The sequence below is a fragment of the Sturnira hondurensis genome, unplaced genomic scaffold, assembly GCF_014824575.4.
Source record: "Sturnira hondurensis isolate 20B ecotype Veracruz unplaced genomic scaffold, ASM1482457v3 Scaffold0018525, whole genome shotgun sequence".
NCBI lineage: Eukaryota > Metazoa > Chordata > Mammalia > Chiroptera > Phyllostomidae > Sturnira > Sturnira hondurensis.
This window is the reverse complement of record NW_028091156.1, coordinates 14,255,286-14,274,575: the sequence shown is the minus strand read 5'-3', so window position 1 is coordinate 14,274,575 and position 19,290 is coordinate 14,255,286. Positions and strand designations below refer to the sequence as shown.

The following is a 19,290-nucleotide window of genomic DNA, read 5'->3' as shown; positions in this document are numbered from 1 at the left end:
GATGTTACTGTACAATTTCCCTTGAGTTACAGGGGTCGGTGGGATGCGAGAATAGCAGGGATAACCTTAAAATGACCTCAGAGTTGAGGCAGGAAGGGGAGGATGCCCAAGGTGACTCCTGCTTCCTGACTTCCGCTGCCACGGGGCCAGGCCGAGGATGCTGGAGGGGACCTCTCCCGGTGCCCTCCTCACCTGGGTTTGGGAAGGCCTGAAGGCCGAGTCAAAGCCGCTCTGCAGGGAGTCGAGGAAGGGCTGGACCTTGTAGAGGCCGTGTGTGGTCTGGCTGGAGCGGAAGGCCACCACGTGGAAGTACTTGAGGATCTTCTCGAAGCGGGCCTGGCTCATGACCAGCGCGAGGCTCCTGTTGCTGTAGAAGCCGCCGCTCCAGATGCTGAGGACGGACTCACAGTGGGAGACGCTGGTGGAGATCACGTAGCCCAGGAACGCCTTCATCTCCGCCAGCGTCACCTCCGCCCAGGCGCCGTCGCTGCCGAAGCGCTCCTGGAACTTCTTGGCGTACATGTTCGTCTGCACCACCATGTTCTTGAGGACGTTGTCGGGGACAAAGAGCTGGAAGAAGTCCATGGCGCTGGCGCTGGGGGGCATCTTTCGGGTGGGGCCTAAAACAAAGACAGGCCAAGTGCTTATGGCTACGATGCCACACTCCACCCAGGATGGGGACATGCTCCCGTTACTGCATCTCTGCCCACAGGCCGCCATTCCTGACACCCTTGGTGAGGCGGGGGGCTCACACACGCCACCCTGAAGCTCCCCTGCTCCCCAGGTTCCCAGTCCCCTGGGTCCCCAAACACCATCTGGGCCCCTCTTCATCCTGCACACACACGTCTCTCACAGATCTGGCCAATTCAGAAACGGTGACCCTAAGAGTAAGGGACAGTGTATAGTGGGAGAGAGGGGCTGTTGGAGACACAACGCCTATGGAATTCTTAACACAGGAGCCTGGCCCTGGCCTCTGCATTTGTTTTCTTGTGAGTGGAGGAGCTCTGTAAATAAGAATCCTTCCACCACTTGGGGCCCGAAAAATCCCATCCAAGTGAGATCGAGGCCTTTATCAGGCATTCTGCACATGGTAACTTTGAATCTGTCGGCGAAGAGACCCGAAGGGACTTGTTCAGACAACTACAGCAATGCAGTAAAAACCTCACAATTTTTAACAAATGCAGGGGCCGTCCTAGAAACACACACAGATATAAACATGGAGACACACACGTGAATGCCATTTGTGTGTATATGTATTTATACTCGTATGTGTAGTTCTTTCTATAAAATGAGTTTTGGAGAGAGGGAGGGAGAGAGAAAGAGGGACAATCATTGCTCGTTGTTCCACTCGCTCATGCATTCATTTGTTGATTCTTGTACGTGCCCTGACTGGGAATTAAACCCGAAACCTTGGTGAATTGGGACGACGCTCCGACCAACTGAACTACCTGGCCAGGGCCATACATATAGCCTTAAGAGCTACAGCTTTTCCGCAGCGTGCAGAGGCCTGTGGGAGACAAGCCTGGCTTCTACTGCGAAAAGCTGGGCACGTTCTTCAGAACTTCCCACGGCCTCCCTCTGCTACTGACGGAGGCGCCTCGGAAAATCCAGCTTCCCGCCATGAAAAGAAGACTGACAGCCAGGAGGCGAAGCCCAGCACAGGGAAGGTCAATAACACTGTAATAACTATGTGCAGTGCCAGGTGGGGACTGGCCTTCCCAGGTGGCTCTGTAGGTATATATATGTCTGACCACTATGCCGTACACCTGACACCAATACAACACTGAATGTCCACTGCGATTGAACATTTTTAAAAAATTGAAAAGACTGACAAAGCACACAAGACACCAAGTTTTAAGTTCAGAAACAGATTTGGGGAGTGGAAACCCTCCATTTGCTCCTGGCTAACTGCAGTTTCAGACAAAGTTCTTCCCGTCTCCACTAAAACCGGCCCTGTACTGCCTGTTTCGCGAGGCTGCGTGTGGGGCAGAATGAATGCGGGATGCACGGGTGCAGCAGCCAGCAGAGTGCTGGCCCCAGGCAGGTACCTGGAACCTGGGAACTTTTCCTAAGATGTTACAGAAGCCCACAGGCAGCTGGGCTGTGGGTGTCAGAATGCTCCGACTGCCTCCATTTTACAGAACAAGAAACTGAGGCCCAGAGAGAGAAGTCACCATCGTGCCCACTTCCATCGGTCATTGTTTGGCATGGCACCAGGCACCAACTGGCCTCGGAGGCGGAGGCCCCGGCTGGCAGGACAGCGAGATCAGGGAGAGGGGGCCCCGTGAGCGAGCAACGAAAGTCTGAAGCTCCACGCCCACCCCTCACGAAAGTCATTTCATGTCAGCAAAGCCCCGCAGCCTCAGGTGGGCGAAGTCATAAATTATTCAGGGATAGCTCTCTAACAGGAGGAAAACCAGCATTTTAATTGCTACATTGTGCTGAGTGAGCAGCATAAAATGTTCTCTTCTAAAACTTATCTTCAAAGTAATTTTGCCTCCCAGGCCGTTTCAAAACGAATTCCTCCATCAAACTCTGGCCTGTCCAACCACTTAAGGAAGAAAGAGGGAAGTACCTGGCTCCCCATGATCTGTTCGGTTTTGATTTGCAAGCATCAACCATAGGACAGGGCGGGGCACAGAGGGGAGGAAGGCACCACCCACTCCCTCAGGCCCAGGGCAGTGTGGACAGTGGTTGGATGGTGCTCAGATCTCTCCAAAGACACCCTGCCCCAGGCTAGGAAACTGACACCCTTCCCAGCAGTAACCAGAAAAGCAGAAGTCCTGTTTAGAAGGGGGAGGAGCTACGAGGGAAGGGTGTCTGCACAGCCAAGCAGGGTGGGTGTGCTGAGTGCTGGGGTGGGAACTGCCTGTGCATTCGGACCACTTGAAGAATGGGTGGGCTGTGGGGGAGGACGCATCCCAGAGCACCAGGCCCAGGCTTGGGGGAGCCAGGTCCGGATCTTCTGTCCAGTTTCCTCCATCCTTCCCTTTCTGAACTGGCGGCAACCACCTTGGAATGCCGCTGGGCCCTTTCTCATGGTCCCATGCTTCTGCTCCCCACTGTCAATAAGCCGCTGGCTGTGTGACCCTGGGCAGGCTGTGCAGCCTCTCCACAGGCGCTGGAGAGGAGCACGCGTAGGAGCCACGCTGTCCTCTCCTACCCCGCGGAAGGAAGGGCCCGCACCGAGGGGGGGAGCCTCGCAGGACCTCGCGCACAGGTGGCGGCACACTGGAGACGGCCTGTCCTGCGGCCCACTCGGGTGTCAGGCCCTGCGGGAGAGACAGCTGCCCCTTCCACCCCACCCACTCCACCACCACAGGCCCGGAGGCAGGGGGACTCCCCGATGTAGCGTGGACCCCGACCGCCACCCTTCTTGGGAAGAACAGGGTGGCTTTGTGTGCTTCCCAAAGTGCACCTGCTAGAGATGGAGACACTCATTTTGGAATGAAAATGGCATTTTGAGCTGACACTGACATTTTTGGGTCCAAATCACCAGCAGTTTTGTGACAGCAGTTTTGGGCCACTTAATATTTTGAATTAAAGGCTTAAAATTAGGAAATACTTCATCTTCAGGCTAAATCAAATAGGTATAAATATGTAACAGGAAAGTCCTGAATCGCCACAAACATATTCCTCTCATTTGAGGCATCAGAGATTATGTTCCACAAAAGGGTGATAAGGAAAATGGCTGAACCACTATTCTCTGCGTCAGCTGCTGCCAGTCTGTGCCTTCCACTAAACTAATAATTTCTCCCGAATTCTTTTCTTCCTCCTTCCAGGGGCCAGTCTGCAGAACAAGCATGTCTGTGTGACGAAGACCTGGGGTCCCGGCCTCAGTTGTAGAATTCAGCCCCTCGGCCACAAAAGAGCCCCGAAGGCTTTGCCCTCGTTTAACCTCTCCCCTCCTGCTAAGCGGCTGGTCACAACGGAGTCCATCTGCAGCTGGTCCAGGAGCCGCAGGCCAGTCCTGGTTGTGCTCCCGACACCCCTCGGGCCCAGCCCCTCATCCGTGTGGTCAGCGGGGACAACTCCTCCCATCCCACTGGGCAGCTGGGAGCAGCACCAAGGTCTTCCGTCAGGGAACGAACACAGACCAGGGTTTGTCCTCTGAAGCTGGGGTCCTGGGGACTACAGACCAGTGGGGACTGGGGTCCGCACTCCGCACAAGTCCAAGGTCTGCTAGGAACCGGGCCGCACAGCAGGAGGCGAGGAGCGGGCTTCGCTGGCATTACTGCCTGAGTTCTGCCTCCTGTCCACCCCGTGGGCAAACTGTCTTCCGCAAAACCGATCGCTGGTGCCAAAACGGCTGGGGACTGCTGCTCTAAATGGCACCGTCCAACACGGCCGTTCTCCAGAGCACTTAGGAAACATGCAGAAACCCAGCCAGGGGGCCCCAAGCATGGTGTCCGCTGCATTATGCAGCAGCTGCAGGGCTTGCTTCTTAGGAATGCGTCACAGTAAACTCTGGGCGCGTGTGCACATGTGTGCACACGTGGGCATGTGTGTGGTCTTCCTCAAGCTGATGTGACATGGTCGTTGGCGAAGAAGTTGGCCATGGCATAACTTTGGATCAGGCACCCGAGTTGATGTTGTTCATAGGAAACACGGACCACAGAGTGATTTGTTGGCTGATACGGACATGAAATCTGTCACCACCACTAGATGTCATGTGACAAAGAGCTGGTACACATGAAGGGGTGACAGGCACACAAGCCTGGCATGCCACACCTTTTCAAGGCAGTCACCTTTAGAAACACTAGCCCCCTCCACCTCGGCCCAGCCTCATCCACTGAGACACCCCCCACCTAAACTGCAGGGTTCATTCTTCCTGTGCGCGGAGCCGAAACAGAAGGAGAGGGCTGTCTGCTGAGGACAAGGGTGGAGTCACAGCCACAGTTCCTCCCCTTATGCAGCTTCACTTCCTGCGGTCTGAAATATTACAGGGAAAATTCCACAGATAAACAATTTATGAGTCTCACATTGTGCGCTGCTCAGAGGAGCGTGGGGAAGTGGCCCACCGCCCTGGTCTGTCCACCCGGGATGTGAGCCACCCCTTCGTCCATGGTGTCTACGATGCAGACGCTGTCCATGTGTCAGTCACTCAGTAGCCCTCTCTGTGGGGTACGGGGTATGGCTGTGCTTGTGTTCACTTCACCGTAACCTTACTCTGCAGCGGCCCCAAAGTGTAAGACCAGCGACGCTGGGAGTGCGGACGTACCCAAGAGAAGCCGTCAAGAGTAGGAAAACAGCAGCACACCCAGGGCGCAGCACCACCCGTGGTCTCGGGCGTCCACTAGCGGTCTTGGAACCTTTCCCCAGCAAACACGGGGCGGGGCAGGACACAATGGTTCCTGCAGCTGGGGTTGGGGTGGGCGAGAGCTGGTCCAGTCCCTGGTCCTTTCATTATGTAAATGAACCTCTGCAAAGCTGCCGTTTTTTCTGGGCCTGCTTTTCACTGGTAACTTGCCTCCTCTCCCTTCCAAGACTAAGGCAGCAATTAGACAATGATGTAAGTATGCTGAGGAATGTAAATAATTATATAAAACTCAGAACCTCAGATTATGATGCTGAAAATAGTTGCTGCCCAGCCGAGCTGAGGACCCGGACAGGTTCTGGCTCCATGAGTCACGCAGCGGTGACCTGGAGCAAGTGACTAACACTCTCTATCTTACTGGGCCCGGGCGACCTGCTCCAACAGAACAAACACCACAGGCACCAGCAGACATTTATTTCTCACAGCACTGGGGCCCAGGGTTCCCAGATGAAGGTTTGGGCAGATTTGGGGGTGGCGAGGGCTGCTTCCTCATTCACAGATGGCCATCTTCTCACTGTGTTCCCACATTGCAGGAGTAATGGGTGATCTCTGGGGACTTCTTAATAAGACACAAATCCCAAATCGAGGGCTCCACCCTCCTGACCTGAGCCTCCCAAAGGCCCCACCTGCTAGCTTCTCCTCTGGGACTTAGGTTTCAGCATATGACCCTGGGGTGGGGGGATAAAAACGTTCAGTCTACAGCACCCTGTGGGCAGCAGTCTCTGAGTTGGTCAAGTGGAGACAGTAGTATGAAATTCACAGAGTTGGTGTGAGGACCATGTGGGCCGATGCCCAGTGCCTGTGCTCGGGTGGATGCCCAATAAGGACCTAATCACACGCACTACCATGTCCGTGAACCCCTCCTCCCAGGCTCCGTCCCTCTCCCTGGAGCTGACGTACCAGATGGCTGTTAACAAAACAGCAGCCCTCGAGACCGCAGTTCATGTTTCATTTTGACATTGTGCCTATTTTTCCCATGAAGCTGTGTTTTTAAAGTCACCATGTGGGTAGAGGAAGGACAGCAGACGTGTTTCCCCACTTCGGTGGGACACAATGGGGGAGGGGAGAGCGGCAAGGAGCCCTGGGCTGCTGTTCAGGGCCCGCCCACCTCAGAAGGCCCCCTTCAGGCACAGGGACCAGGGTGTTCTGGCCACCCAGGGAAATTTGCTGATTTTCTCCACAATCTGTCACCGCTTTTTCCTGCCCGCCGGTCACCGCTCCAAACACATCCCTGGAGTCCTTCCCCCATCACATCAGGTCCATGCCCAACTTCCTGGGATGCTGGTTCTTCCCCCGGCTCCTTCCCAGACCAACCTCTAGCTCCTTCGGATGTCCCCAACTTGCTGCCAGCCCTGGCGAGTTCCCCAGGACACCCCAGTGCTTCCTCCAAGAAAGCCAACAGAGAAAGGGGGCTGCCTGTGGGCAGTTTGAGCAATGAGAGTGGTGTGCAATCACCCTAGGCTTCCAGAAGCATGTTCCAAGGATGCACTTGCCAGAACAGAAAACTGATGAGCCCAGTGGAGGGTCTTCTTCACATCAAGCGTGACCGTGAGCATTTACGTGGCTAGACTTCATTCTCACCATGGCCAGCATTTACGTGGCTAGACTTCATTCTCACCATGGCCAGCATTTACGTGGCTAGACTTCATTCTCACCATGGCTAGCGGAAGAGGGACCTGGATGCTCACTTCATAGCCATGGAAGCGCAGGCTCAAGGAGAACGAGCCCAAGGTCACAGAGCTGGTGCATGAAGCTGGACAGTGTCTGCCCTTGGCCAGGCTGCACCCACACCTGGGCACCGAGACTCCCCAGATGGCCAGGACTCTCTGCTCCACAGCTGCTTCTGACCCTCCTGTGATGGAGTTCTGGCCCAAAGGGCAGTGGGAGGCGGAGGGGAAGGCATTGGAGGGAGGAGAGAAGGCTTTGGGGAGACAGGGAAAACGCTGTAAGCTAACTATTTAAACATATATGGGCTTGAGAGTTGTTTTCATCTTCACTAAATACTTAGAAAGAAATGTGTTCTGAGGTGAAAGACCTTGCTGGGAGAGCTAGTGAGGACAGTAGGGCCCAGGGGAGCAGGGTCCAGGCTTCCAGCTACCGAGGGGCACCCAGGCAGTCTTGGGGAATTTCAGAGGGAGTCAGTGGGCACTGTGCCGTTTCTGGGGATTCCCTGAGAGGTTACCAGAGGGTGAAGTAGGTCCCTGGGGGCCGGGACTTTGTCTCTTTTGCTCCTTGTTACACCTTCACTGCCTAGAACAGAGTCAACAGGAGTTGTTGAGTGAATGAATGAATGAATGAGAGAAGAGTGAGTGAGTGAGTGATTAGAAAGAATGAATGAATGAATGAGGGAGTGAGAAGGTCTAAAGCCCTGAGGTGCTCCAAAGAAAATGGCGAGACAGAGGAAAAGGGGGAGGACAGGTCAGACAGGCCAGACTGGGCCTGGACCCCGGGCCCCTCTGGGGGCCCGGGGCCCAGGCAGGACCACATGGTGCCCGTGTGTGCAGCGAGGCTCAGTGGGACCCACTCGGCCCAGGCCTCCCACTCCTTGAGACCCTGGACGTAGCTCTCTGTGCATTCCCACAGACCAGATTAAACGCCTAGCTGTGGACACACAGACTGGGTGGGCCTGGGAACGGTGCCATCTTTGCAATCCTGTCTTAGCTCGCAAGCAACACTGGAGCCCAGAGAAGCATGCAAACAAAAGCCAGTGACACAGGGCCCCTGCTGACCTCTGGAGGGCCTTGGCCACAGGCCTGAGAGAACAAGAGCCTACAGAGAAGCCAGAGGGCCACGTAAAGCCCCAAAGGGAAAAGGTCTGGCTCCTTCCAGCCTGGAGAGAAGGTAAAGGTCACACCGTAACAGGAGCCCAGGTGGCAGACAGCACCAGGGCAGTTCTGAGCCCCACCCAGGTGGCGGCCTTGCCCGAGAAGCAGCAGCAGCATCTGCAGTCGGACCAGGGGTTCGTGTTGATATGATCCCATCAGGCCCGTGATGAATATGACATCAAAGGCAACCGTGAAATCCTCCTCGGCTCGCCCTGCAGTCCCAGCATGGTGGTGGCTCTGTCTTGTCCATGTGTGTGCTCAGGGGGCAAGGAGGGGTTCATGGTGCCTGACTTCCTCCCTAGAAGGACCTGTTAGAACACGGTGGGGGCCCTCCCCAGCTGACTGTCTTCGGCAGACCCCCCACCACCCCAAGACACACAGGCTCGCCTGGTTTAGAATCCCTAGTGACATTCACCACATCCTTTGGCGGGCCTGCCAGTCACCTGCTGAAGTGACACAGCACACAGCCCAGGCCTGTGACCCTCCATGCACGCTCCTCCCCTTCTGCCACCAGGCCCTTTGAGTTTGCTCTGGGTGTCTGTGTGCTGGGAACTGGGAGCCGTGTGCAGGACAGCATTGCTGCGTCGGAGGGAGTGGAGAGAACACTGAAGGGAGGGGCTGGTGGGGTCCTTGTCCCCCCTCATCTCCCCTTGGGACGCCAATGGCAGCCCTCGGACAGACAGGTGGCACTCAGTCCCATCTCAACACACCCAGTTCAGGAAAACCAAAGGCGGGCTGGAGGTGCTAATTCCTGGAGACCAATGCCTCCCTGTTTGTCGCCCATGTACCCAGCACCCATACACTGTCGGGAGAGGGCAGGCCGGAGAGGAAGGAAGAGAAGACAGGGGAGCTGGGGTCTAGAATCAGAGGCCAGCACGACGGGAAGACAGGAAAAAGCACCTGGGCCCCCACTTGCCTGCAGCAAAATAAACAGGCAGCTCCCTCGTCTGAAAATGAAAGGCAAGAAGACATCAAACAGGGGCCTCTGCGGAAGCAGTGGGCCTGGTGGGGACGGACCTGCAGAGGCGCACAAGGGGGGCCCACCGAGTCGCACTGGTGGCAAGAGCCCTGTTTGCCCCTGCACTTAGGGCACTGTGGGCAGAGTGGTTGACCCATGTCCCACTGCCCCCCTGTGGCCTCCAGGACAAACGGCAGCATCGGCCCCTTTTTCCAAAGAGGAATCAAGTACCAGGGAAGGTCCACACCGCAGCTGGTGAGCTGGGGGGACTCCAGCCTCCAGCCTCCCACTGCCTGCCTCTTCCTGGTCACTTTCCTTTCTCAGGGTTGCACGGCCGGAGTCCACCTGCACAAGGTGTTGCCACGGGGAATATTTTGTCTATCAGTAAATATAAACAAAGCATGTTTATTTTGTTCACATGCATGTAGACAGCACTTCTGTTTTTACATGTAGGCATGTGCTGTCTGCTTTACAAATGACAACCTGATCCACTTGTTTGATAACAATGCTGGGAGATCTGTTCTGTTGTTTTCCTCACTGAGCCAATGAGGAAACTGAGTCGCAGGGGGGGGTTATGGGACTTGCCTGACGTCACACAACTAGTAAGGGTGGAACCAGAATGCACCCCCAGTGGCCCAGTTGGGGTCCAGGCCCCTCGCCACCACACTGTGGCACATTTTCCTGGAAGATTCTCCCAGTTCAACTGCTGCCGGTAAGACGACCTCACAGCCCCAACACACGTGGTCCATGCTGATGGCGGCCTCTGTGGAAACGGGCCAGAGAGGGCCAGGAGGCCCCACTCACGGGTGCCTCCCCTGGCTGCCCCACCGTGCGCAGGGTCCGAGTGTTAGCTGAAAGGGGCACCCCACAATGCGGGGGCTCATTGCATTTACTTTACACAGAGCAGGCGCCTGTCCCAGGGTGTCCTCAGGACCTCCTGCCCGTTCTGAGTTTGGGGTTGGGCACTCACAGGGCCTGTCCCAGTCAGGACCTGCTCCCTTCAAAAGGGAGCTGGGTTTCAGCGGTCTAACCCACCGATCACCGGGACTTCCGGCTGCCTGTCACAGCGCCAGCTCTGACTTTGGTCTGCATGCTCCTCACAGGCAGTTCGTGGTGACGCAAAGGCCATTCTGATGGCCCATCTCGTGTCAGGGCTATTTTTGGCTAAGTCTGACACATTTTGCAGCCGCAGCATGGGTGTCTCATAAAAACACATGCACCCACAGGATGAGACAACCTTGGAGGGGGCCAGCCCAGGGCAGGAGGTGCAGGCAAGCTGCTGAGTCCATCCCAGGAGCTGGCTTCTGGCAGTGGGGACAGCCAGCAGGGACCTGGGCTCTGACTCATCAGGGGTGTTTACGTGACACCTGCTCTCGACTGACAGGAGACATGAAGGCGACCACCACCTAGACCCCGGCCACAGCTTCAAAGAGCTGAGGAGAAACCCAGAGTGAGTTGTTTAGTGCCCAATGAGTCTGCTCAAGTTGGACAAAAGTTAGGCTGTCCCTTCTGTGATTCTGCGAGGTGTCCAGCGAAAGGAGGGGACACTAACCTTAATCTAGAGCTGACGTGCCTGGAGCTGCACTGGAGTTTACACACGTTGACACCTCATTTCTAAGGAAAGCTCAGCACACGAGGAAACGGACACAGAGCTAGGACCAACCATTCGAGGTCAGCGCCTGCTCGTGAACCCAGGCTGCCTCCTTCCTGCGTGCCGTGACCAATGAGGGAAGCAGGCTGCCCGTGGCAGGGCCTACCTGAGCCCTGGGGATGCTAAGGCTGAGTGGGAAGGGGAGTACGAGTGAATGGCTCCTCCCACCATGAGGCAGACCTGCCTAACCACATGTCTCACCACAGAGTAAGTGACAGCAAGTGGGTCAGGTAGGCAGCGCCCTGAGAGCTGCATCGCTGACGCTGTAAGGCCAGGAAAGAGCAGGCTGACGGGGTTTGTGATAGAAAAAACAGGGGGTTCGGCAGCCCGGTGCTCACCTTCTGACAAACCAAATCACCTAGGCTAGTTTGCACTGTGACCACATTTAGACAGTACTTCCACAGCTACTGGCTTTTTCTAGAGTCCCTCCCCATTACAGGTGACCCCGTGGCAGAAAGGTCGATTGCAAAGCCCATACACGGCCACTCTTTATCTTCACGGGTGAAGGCCAAATGCCTGGAGTGAGTAATCAAAGGTGGAAGCCATAGGAGACACAGGCGCTTTATATAAACCACAGGGGACAAACGCAAACACCTTCTCCGCCGTGGTCCCGCCAGCACTCTCCTAAGGGGCAAGGGGCTTGCTCCTGGAGAGCGCCCCCCACGATGCTAAGAACACAGAGCCCACCTCTTGGACCAAAACCCTCCCTTCTGGATGCAGAAGGAAAGGCTGCTCTGCTCCCACACAGACCCCAAGTATTTCACATCTTTTTTGGAAGAGACATCCTCTACAGCGACCTCTGTTGGCTAAATGGTGGTGGAGACGGAGTTACTCGCCACTCGTGGCAATCGTAGCCAGGGGACTCCTTTGCTGGAGGAAAGTCGGTCACCTGACATGATGCATGAGTCCCTTCCAGAGCTCTGTGGTCTGTCACTGGGCCGGGCAAGGCTGTTTCGGGGCCCTGGAGCAGGTGGCTTTGGTCCTCCTGCCAGCCCGGCCTTTCTCTGTGGTCCACCTGCCACCCATTAGCCAAACTCCGCAGCACAGGCGGGATCTTGACGGAGAATGGAAGTACCAGGAGCTGCTGCCTGCAGCAGGCCCCCTCCCTGGGGGGGCCTGGTTCACTTTAACAACGGCTTCAGTGAACACCCAAGGCTTCGACTTCCTAAAATCACTCTAGTAGCAGAGTGGGCACAGAGGGGCTGCTGGGCGTGGAGGATGACAGTGAGCGAGGCTGAGCTTTGTAGACTTTGGTCTCGCTCAGATGCCTACAGAAACATCACTCAGGGGGTTTCCAAAACCAACTCCACCCCATACAGGACACACTCACTTTTCCGAGAATGAATAAAATAGGACCCAGAACACCACTTCAGAGTGGGTGCCAATCCCTGATCCCCAAATGGCCAGTAGGTTTGGGCTCTTGTGTCAATTCTAACAGGTGGTAGCTGTCAGTACCCAGGTGGAGGAGAAATCTGAAGTCCTGAGGCCAGGAGAAGGGCTTGCTGTGAGCGAAGGTGGCCAGGGTGCAAGGCGCCAGGTATTCGCCGTGCCTGGTGGGGAAGGGCAAAACAGGAAGATACCATTTCTCCCCAAGCAATGCATTCTAACAGAGTGTTTGTATGCCCTGGCCAGGTGGCTCGGCTGGTTGGAGCACCATCCGTTCAGCAAAAGGCTGCAGGTTTAGTTCCCAGCCAGGCACGTACCCAGGTTGCAGGTTTGATCCCTGGTCTCGGAACACGCAGGAGGCAACTGACTGATGTCGCTCTCTCTCTTCCACTCCCTTTCTCTCTCTCTAAAATCAGTAAGTACGTCCTCGAGGTATTTGTGAGCTCTGAAGTTATTCTAAGGAAATACTCAGAGATGCGTGTGTTTGGTAACAGAAAAACAGTGCACATAAACTAAATGCCCCCAAGCAGGGAACATCCATGGTACAGAATTTCCCCATTCATGAAAAAGGAAGGTTCTGGGGGAATATTTCAGAGTATAAGAAAATTGTCATGAGAACATCTTCAAAGATTACAAAAGCAGTAGGAATAGTATGGTCCAAACTTAAAATTTTCCAAGTGTGCCCGTGAACTCAAAGTGACTGAAGATTCGGACAGAAGGCAAAGGTTTGGCCAGGATCGTCTTTAAGCGGGAGGATGGTAAAGTGCTTTCCTCCATTTTCTTTATGCTTTTCTGAATGTGATGTCTGGAAATAAGGGACACAATTCAACATACAGGCCTTAGAAACGGGAAAAGGACAGCAAACGGTATTTCAAAGAACAGTGAACTTGAGGTCCTGAGGTTCTTCTAACCTTCAAGGTCAAGCGCTGCTTCCATTTGAAAAACACAGAGCAGGGTTAGGGACTGAGGAGTGGAGAGTCCTTTCTAGCCCTGGAGTTCTGTGTATCGTGGCCAATCTGCCACAGGCACCCACTTCTTTAAACTGGAGGCCACGGAGCCCACGAGGGGAACGCAGGACAGGAGTGTGCTTGTGTCCCAGGCCCTCCTCCTGGAGCCTGCTGCCCCCCCAGGGCTGAGGGGCAGTCGTCTGGGGAGATTTCCAAAGGCTTCAAGCCTTGCTGTCTTCTCTGGGACTTGCCCCTCCCCTGATCTAAGTTTCTAAGGAGGAGTGAGGACGGATAAGCCTGAAGACCCAAACTTAGGAGCCTGAGACCAGCCCAGACCTCAGGGGATGAATTTTTAAGGAGACTGGAGAAAAATAAAAGAAGCCCATAAATGTTAATATGGTAATCAAATACTTGTTTGTACTTTCCATGGGTTATAAATATTCCTGGGGAAGGAAGAGCAGCCCAGAGCAGATGCTGCCAAGATGCAAGCGTGAGCCCGACGGGGGTTGGGGGAGTGCTGGAATGAGGCAGGGAGGGGCAGCTAAAGGGCAGGGATGCAGGGGGCTCCCCCTTCTCATCAGCTTAACTCAGAATCACGTTGGCGGTTTGAAATTTCCACACTGGATACCCTGACACACCCAGGAAATTAACTGTCCACCCTCCCAACCCCTGAGATATAAGAAAAATGGACGGCAGGCCAGACCTAGTTTTCAAAGGCAGCTCATCAGTGCTGGCCTCTCTCTTTTTCCTCTCTGCCTTTTTTAATACATGGAAGAACCTAAGAATGAAATAGCAAAACAGTCAGAAGGACGTGGGCAGGCAGCAAGGAGCTTCTCTCTTCCCTCTCCCAGGAGCTGTTGTGGGCATTTCTGCATGAGATTAAAAAAAAAAAAGCCTCCTACAAAAGTAGTGCGTGAGAAGCTGATGCTGGCACCATCGGCCTGGGTGGGAATCTGCCCCTTGCTCGCTCTGTGACCCTGGGCCACAGCCTTCCTCTGTGCGCCTGGGGCTCCCTGCCCCTCGGAGCCACTGGGAGGGTTATGGGAGCCGGGACCTATCAGGATGCACTCAGGAACCGAGGGTCAGTCCCACTGTGGTTGCTGGTGCATCATTCTCATTGTGGACCCAGGGCCTCTTTGTTGGACGCAGAACCAACAGAAAGCAGAGTGTGGGCACAGCGCCACGACTTCCAAGCTGGAATGCACAGACCCCTTCCCTTCTCTGTGGGCGCAGCTTGGAAGGCACACTTCGGAGAGCAGGCGCTGTGGGAATCTGTGAGTGCACTGCACGAAGAAGAGACGGCCTGCCTGCCCGCCCTGGAGGCGCTCCCTGCCACCCACCATGCCTGCAGCCAGTCCAGACTCGGCCTTCCTCACCTGCTAGACGCCTGCTCCAGGAGCCGCACCCGGTGAGGTCCGGGACGACCACCAGAAATAGAGACCACACTAACCTGCAGCCCTGTTTGCAAGCAGGCAAACTGGTCCCTGCTGCCGCCCTGGCTCGCCTTTGCCCTCTGCAGAGATGTTCCTGGGGTGGTCAGTCACTTTCATCATTTAATAGTCTGGCCGTGTCACCCTGGCTCGGAATGCTCATTCAAACCCCAGGGTCACTTTAAACCCACACTGCAGGGCCAGGACCTGGTACTCCACCCACTGGCCTGGTGGGCACCGGAGGTGGGTGCTCAGACCCGGGGGGCAGAGCAGAGAGGAGGACACGGCAGGTGGAGAGGACGGGCTCCAGTCCGGCTCTACCATGGATGAGTGGCCATACTGCAGACCATCCACGGCTCCTTCTGGCCCTTTAGAAAACACAGTTGCTGTCCACAGCCAAGACGCAGACCCTGGGTTTGCGGCTCCTGCTCTGGGAGGAGGGGACAACCTCTCCCACTCACAGGCACTCACAGATGCCTGGCACAGACCAAGCGCTCAGTAAACAGCAGCCACGTTACAACCAGCCCACGAGGGGGTCCTGGCTCCTGGAGGAAGAGCGCTGGTCCTGGGGGGAACTCGCGTGAGCAGTGAGGCGGAGAGCTGCCCTGCCTCTGCTGTGAGGTCAGTCCTGCAGAGCCAGGGGCAGCGGCTGCCTCTGCTTCCCCAGAAGGACCCACGGGGCTGAGACCCTACACGCTCAGGGGAAGGTGCTGAGTTTTGGTCCTCTTAAAGCAAACGCCTTGAGATGGGGAACAGTGATTCCTCTGAGCAGCAGAGGAACAAGTGTCCTGCAGATGACTCGGGCCTGATTCAGGTGCCCAGTGCCACTGGGCGTGCAGAGCCACAGGCGGGTAGTGACCGACCGAGGTGCAGCGACGACACAGAGAAGAAATGGCAACCCATGAGAAAAACTGGCACCGGGGGTGCCGGGCACAGGGTAAGGAGAAACTATGGGGTGATGCCGCCACCCCCAGATGCAAGTGGGAAAGGCCCACGCAGCCGCACAGCCTCCAAGGGGGCCACAGTAGAGGAGAGCACAGGTGCCTCGTCTCACAGGCATGACCTGGCAAACAGCTGGTGGGCGAGACACAGAACCCCCTCGAAGCCTCGCACCCCCATCTGTAAAGTCGGATGAGGAGCGTGCCGACCTCAAGGAGCAGTCGTGAGAAGAACATGAAATTCTGCGCAGACGGCACAGCGCAGTGTCTGGCACACACCGAACTTAAAAATAGCGCCATCTAGCGTTCCCAGTGCATGTGCAGGGCTGCCACTGGGTGTGTGCCTCTTGACACTGGCATGGTAAAGAGACTTAAGGATCTTTCCTGAAGACCAGTGAGGCCAAATCAGGATGTCCTGACTCGGCACCTGCAGAGGAGCGAAGACGCATGTATAGACTAACGATAAAAATGTGGACCCCTCGATGAGATCACTTTCTGGCTCCTCTTCTCAAGTCCAGGTTCAGGCAGCAGAGGATACTCGGCAAGAGAACACATCACAGGTTTGCAGACAAACAGCAAACACACTTTCAGTTTTGAAGTGAAGAGCGACCGCAGTGATTCGGGGGACATGCTCACACACCTCGATTTCTGGTTACGAAATCAAACCTGGTTACAAATTTCAAACCACCAGGTAGGAAGCGGTGTGTGAGGCTTCTCTGTAGAGACAGGACCTAACACAGCTGTAAGGAGTCACGTCAGCTCCTTTGCAGGGGTTACGGTAACAGGGCCATCAGGTGGATCTTTCATTACCAAGATTTGCTGTCAAGCTGACGCTGAGGAGATAAACCATGGTCACCCCATCACTGTGGTATTCCCTGCCATCCCTTTCTTTCTACAGTCAAAACATCCCCAGTGCCTCGTGGCTGGTTCATACATGCTCACTCACGTGCCCCCGGCTGTGCCCGAGTTGGGAAGCAATGGCATTTGGGGGCGGCCTGGAGGTAGGGGAGCTGGGGTCCCTCCTGGGGTGTGTGGTTCTCCGTGTGAAGGGGCTTCATCTCCCTTAACCTCCATTTGGAACACCCACCCACTCCCTGTCTCCTCTGCACAGACCTTGCAGACCCCAAGTGTGGAGGCTTCCTCTGTGGCCCATCAGATCTCGGTGTGGCCAACATGTCCCCAGAGCTGAGCAAAGACCGTGATGCCCATGGGAAAGGAGGAGCCCACTCAGAGACCCTCGCTCCTTCCGTCTTCCCAGTAACCCTGAGAACAGTGCCGATTTCGTCCACACACTGACGAGAATCCACCGAGAGAGAGCCGTTGTCCGGGGTTCCTCGGTGACAGGTGCACCGGATGTGAAGTCTCCCAAGGGCCAGTGGGGCCCCAAGGGCACTCACAGGGCACCTCACCGCCAGCTGGGGCTCGCCTCCGTGACTTCTGACTCCTACCCCAGCTCACATCCGCCTCCAGGGCGGGGGCTACTCAACCAGTGCCCCTCCCTGGTCTCCCTGTTAGTGAATGGCACCTAGTTCACTAGGTCCCTCGAAGCACACCCTGGAGCCCTCCTTTCGACCCCAGCCTCCGCATCTGATCTGTCGGCGGGCCTTTCAGCAGACATCCTGAACAGCTTCCTCCAAGTCCCATCTGCCCTGCCTGACAGGCACCACAGGCCCAGGTTCACAGCCTGTTAACCAGTCTCCCACCTCTACCTTCACCATGACCAGTGTTAATGTTTAAAGACACAAGCCCCACAATGCCACACCCCAGCTCAGAGGCCCCTGGTGCCACACTGCCTAGGGCACAGAGGTCAAAGCCTTCATCTAGAAGGCTCTGAGGGGCTGTTCTGCCAGCTGTCAAGCCGTGCCTCCCATGTTTGCTTTATGAGCCTATTGTCCCCGGGGCTCACCGCTCTAACTGCTCACGTTCCACATGCAGATTTCAGGCCTCCTGGTTCCCACGCAGCTTATCTCCCAGCCTCCCCACACTCCTCCTCCTTCAACGCTCAGCCCAGTCAGCCACTCAGCACCGCAGCCCAGCTCCTCCGCCCTCTACGATCCCCTTCCTCCTCTTGTGATAAAAAGGCAGTTGCACAGAGTGTCCTAAATGGTGCCAGGCACTCTCAAGGCTCATCTGACCTTCACCCCACCCTGTAAGATCTTACTTTTGTCCCCAGCGGAAGCGAGAGATCCAGGGACTTGCCCAAGTGGTTGGACTTGAACCCTGGAAGTCTGGCTTGCACACCTCAGTTCTTAATTACTACCCATTACATTTGATTGTAATTACTGATTTCGTGTTCATCTGCTGTGTGGACTGGATGGTCCCGCAGGGCAAGGGTGCGTACCGTTTATGCTGCAGCCCAGAGCCCAGCTAGTGCTGCTCGGGGAGCGCGGGTCCTGGGGCCCACAGGAAGCCAGCCCCAGACAGGCGGTGTGCATGTCTCCCCAGGTTCATTAGCCCAAACGGCCCTCCCTTGTAATCATGGTGGAAAACAAAGCCCAAGTGGGAACACGCCATGTGGGAGAGACAAGCAGTACTTTCATGCCATTTTCCTTTACTTAATTACAGAGAGAAATTAAACCTGCTGCCAGTTTCAAATTCAGATGCCAAATTGGCGACAGTGGCAGAGGCCAGGAGCTCTGCCTCCCTGTGCTGGGACCTCAGGGTCCCTAAGAGCTGGGTGCACTGGGGACAGGCCGGTATCCCACAGTGCCCGTCCGGGAGCCCCCCTCGAAGGCTGGCTATTCATGGAGGACACACATCACCCACCCTCTTTGCAGAAATTCACCTGGCTCCCCCTCCTCCCTCTCCCCTCCAAGGCAGCATATGTGAGAGCCTCTCACCCCTGCTGCCCAGAATCCACACACCAGCAGAAAGGAGAAAGGGGAGGTGGTGTGCCCTCCACGCCAGGCGTGGGGAGGGCTGTAGGGCTGCTCAGGACAATTCTGTAAGAAAGGTCACTCAGCACCCACATCCACATCCGAGATCCCGGGGCACGACCTCTGTTGTGCAGAAGGGTCAGCTGGTAAGAGGAAGCGAGAGCTCCAGTAGAACAAAGGCAGGAGCACCGGAGGGAGAGCTGTGTCAAAGCAACCCAGGCAGGAAGTGGGGAAAGTCAGAGAGAGCCCCAGGACCACCCCCGCCTGCACGGGGCTAAATGAATTCCAGCTTTCTGTCCCCAAGCCCAGAGTGTGTCCTTTCTCAACCTGCCCCCAACCCCATCAGGCTGTGACCACGGTCAGCCACAGCACCATCCTGCTGCTCAGTGCTCACAGCACACCAGGACCTCAGGTAGATGCCCCCGGCTGCCCCTCTGGGAGCCCCCCAGAATGGGCATGCTGCCCTGAATCCTGCAGCGACCCTAGCCCTGCTGTTCTCCTGGTGCTGGTGAGGGCATGGCCACCTTCCCGGACGGCCACTGCAGTGAGCGGTACTTCTTGGGCGCACAGCCACAGCATCTTTTTGGGACACAGGCGCTGGCCCCCAGCCACAATGGACAGGCCGTGTACCCGCATCCGGATCAGAGTCCAGGCCCCTGGCTGTCGGAGCTGGCCCAGCCCTGCCCAAGCACACTGCCCGCTGGCCGGGACGGAGCCTGCCGTAAAGCACTGAGCAGAGGGTGTCAGAGCCTCATGCAGGCTTCCCTCTGCGCTGGGGCATCCTGACTGCTAACCTGGTGAATCCCGGCTGTGCGAGCAGGGGGCCCTCCTTCGCTGATCCAAATCTCAGCCGCTCTCCAAGCCCAGCGCTTCCCAGAGCCCCTCACTCCCCAGAGTCCTGAATCCACCCCTGCCCCCCAGCGCACCTCATTTCCTGCCTCTCCTCCACCACCCACGTTCCC

The 19,290-nt window shown here is 56.2% G+C and overlaps 1 protein-coding gene across 2 annotated transcripts in view; it reads right to left on the bottom strand.

Moving 5' to 3' along the window:
- The window catches only part of PGBD5 (piggyBac transposable element derived 5), a 73,950-nt gene that overhangs the window by 23,835 nt on the left and 30,825 nt on the right, over window positions 1–19,290 (bottom strand). For both annotated transcript variants that reach the window (XM_037069476.1, XM_037069477.1), the window contains exon 2: window positions 193–620. In XM_037069476.1, coding sequence (XP_036925371.1) covers window positions 193–620 — 428 coding nt within the window. The remainder of the gene's footprint in view (window positions 1–192; window positions 621–19,290) is intronic.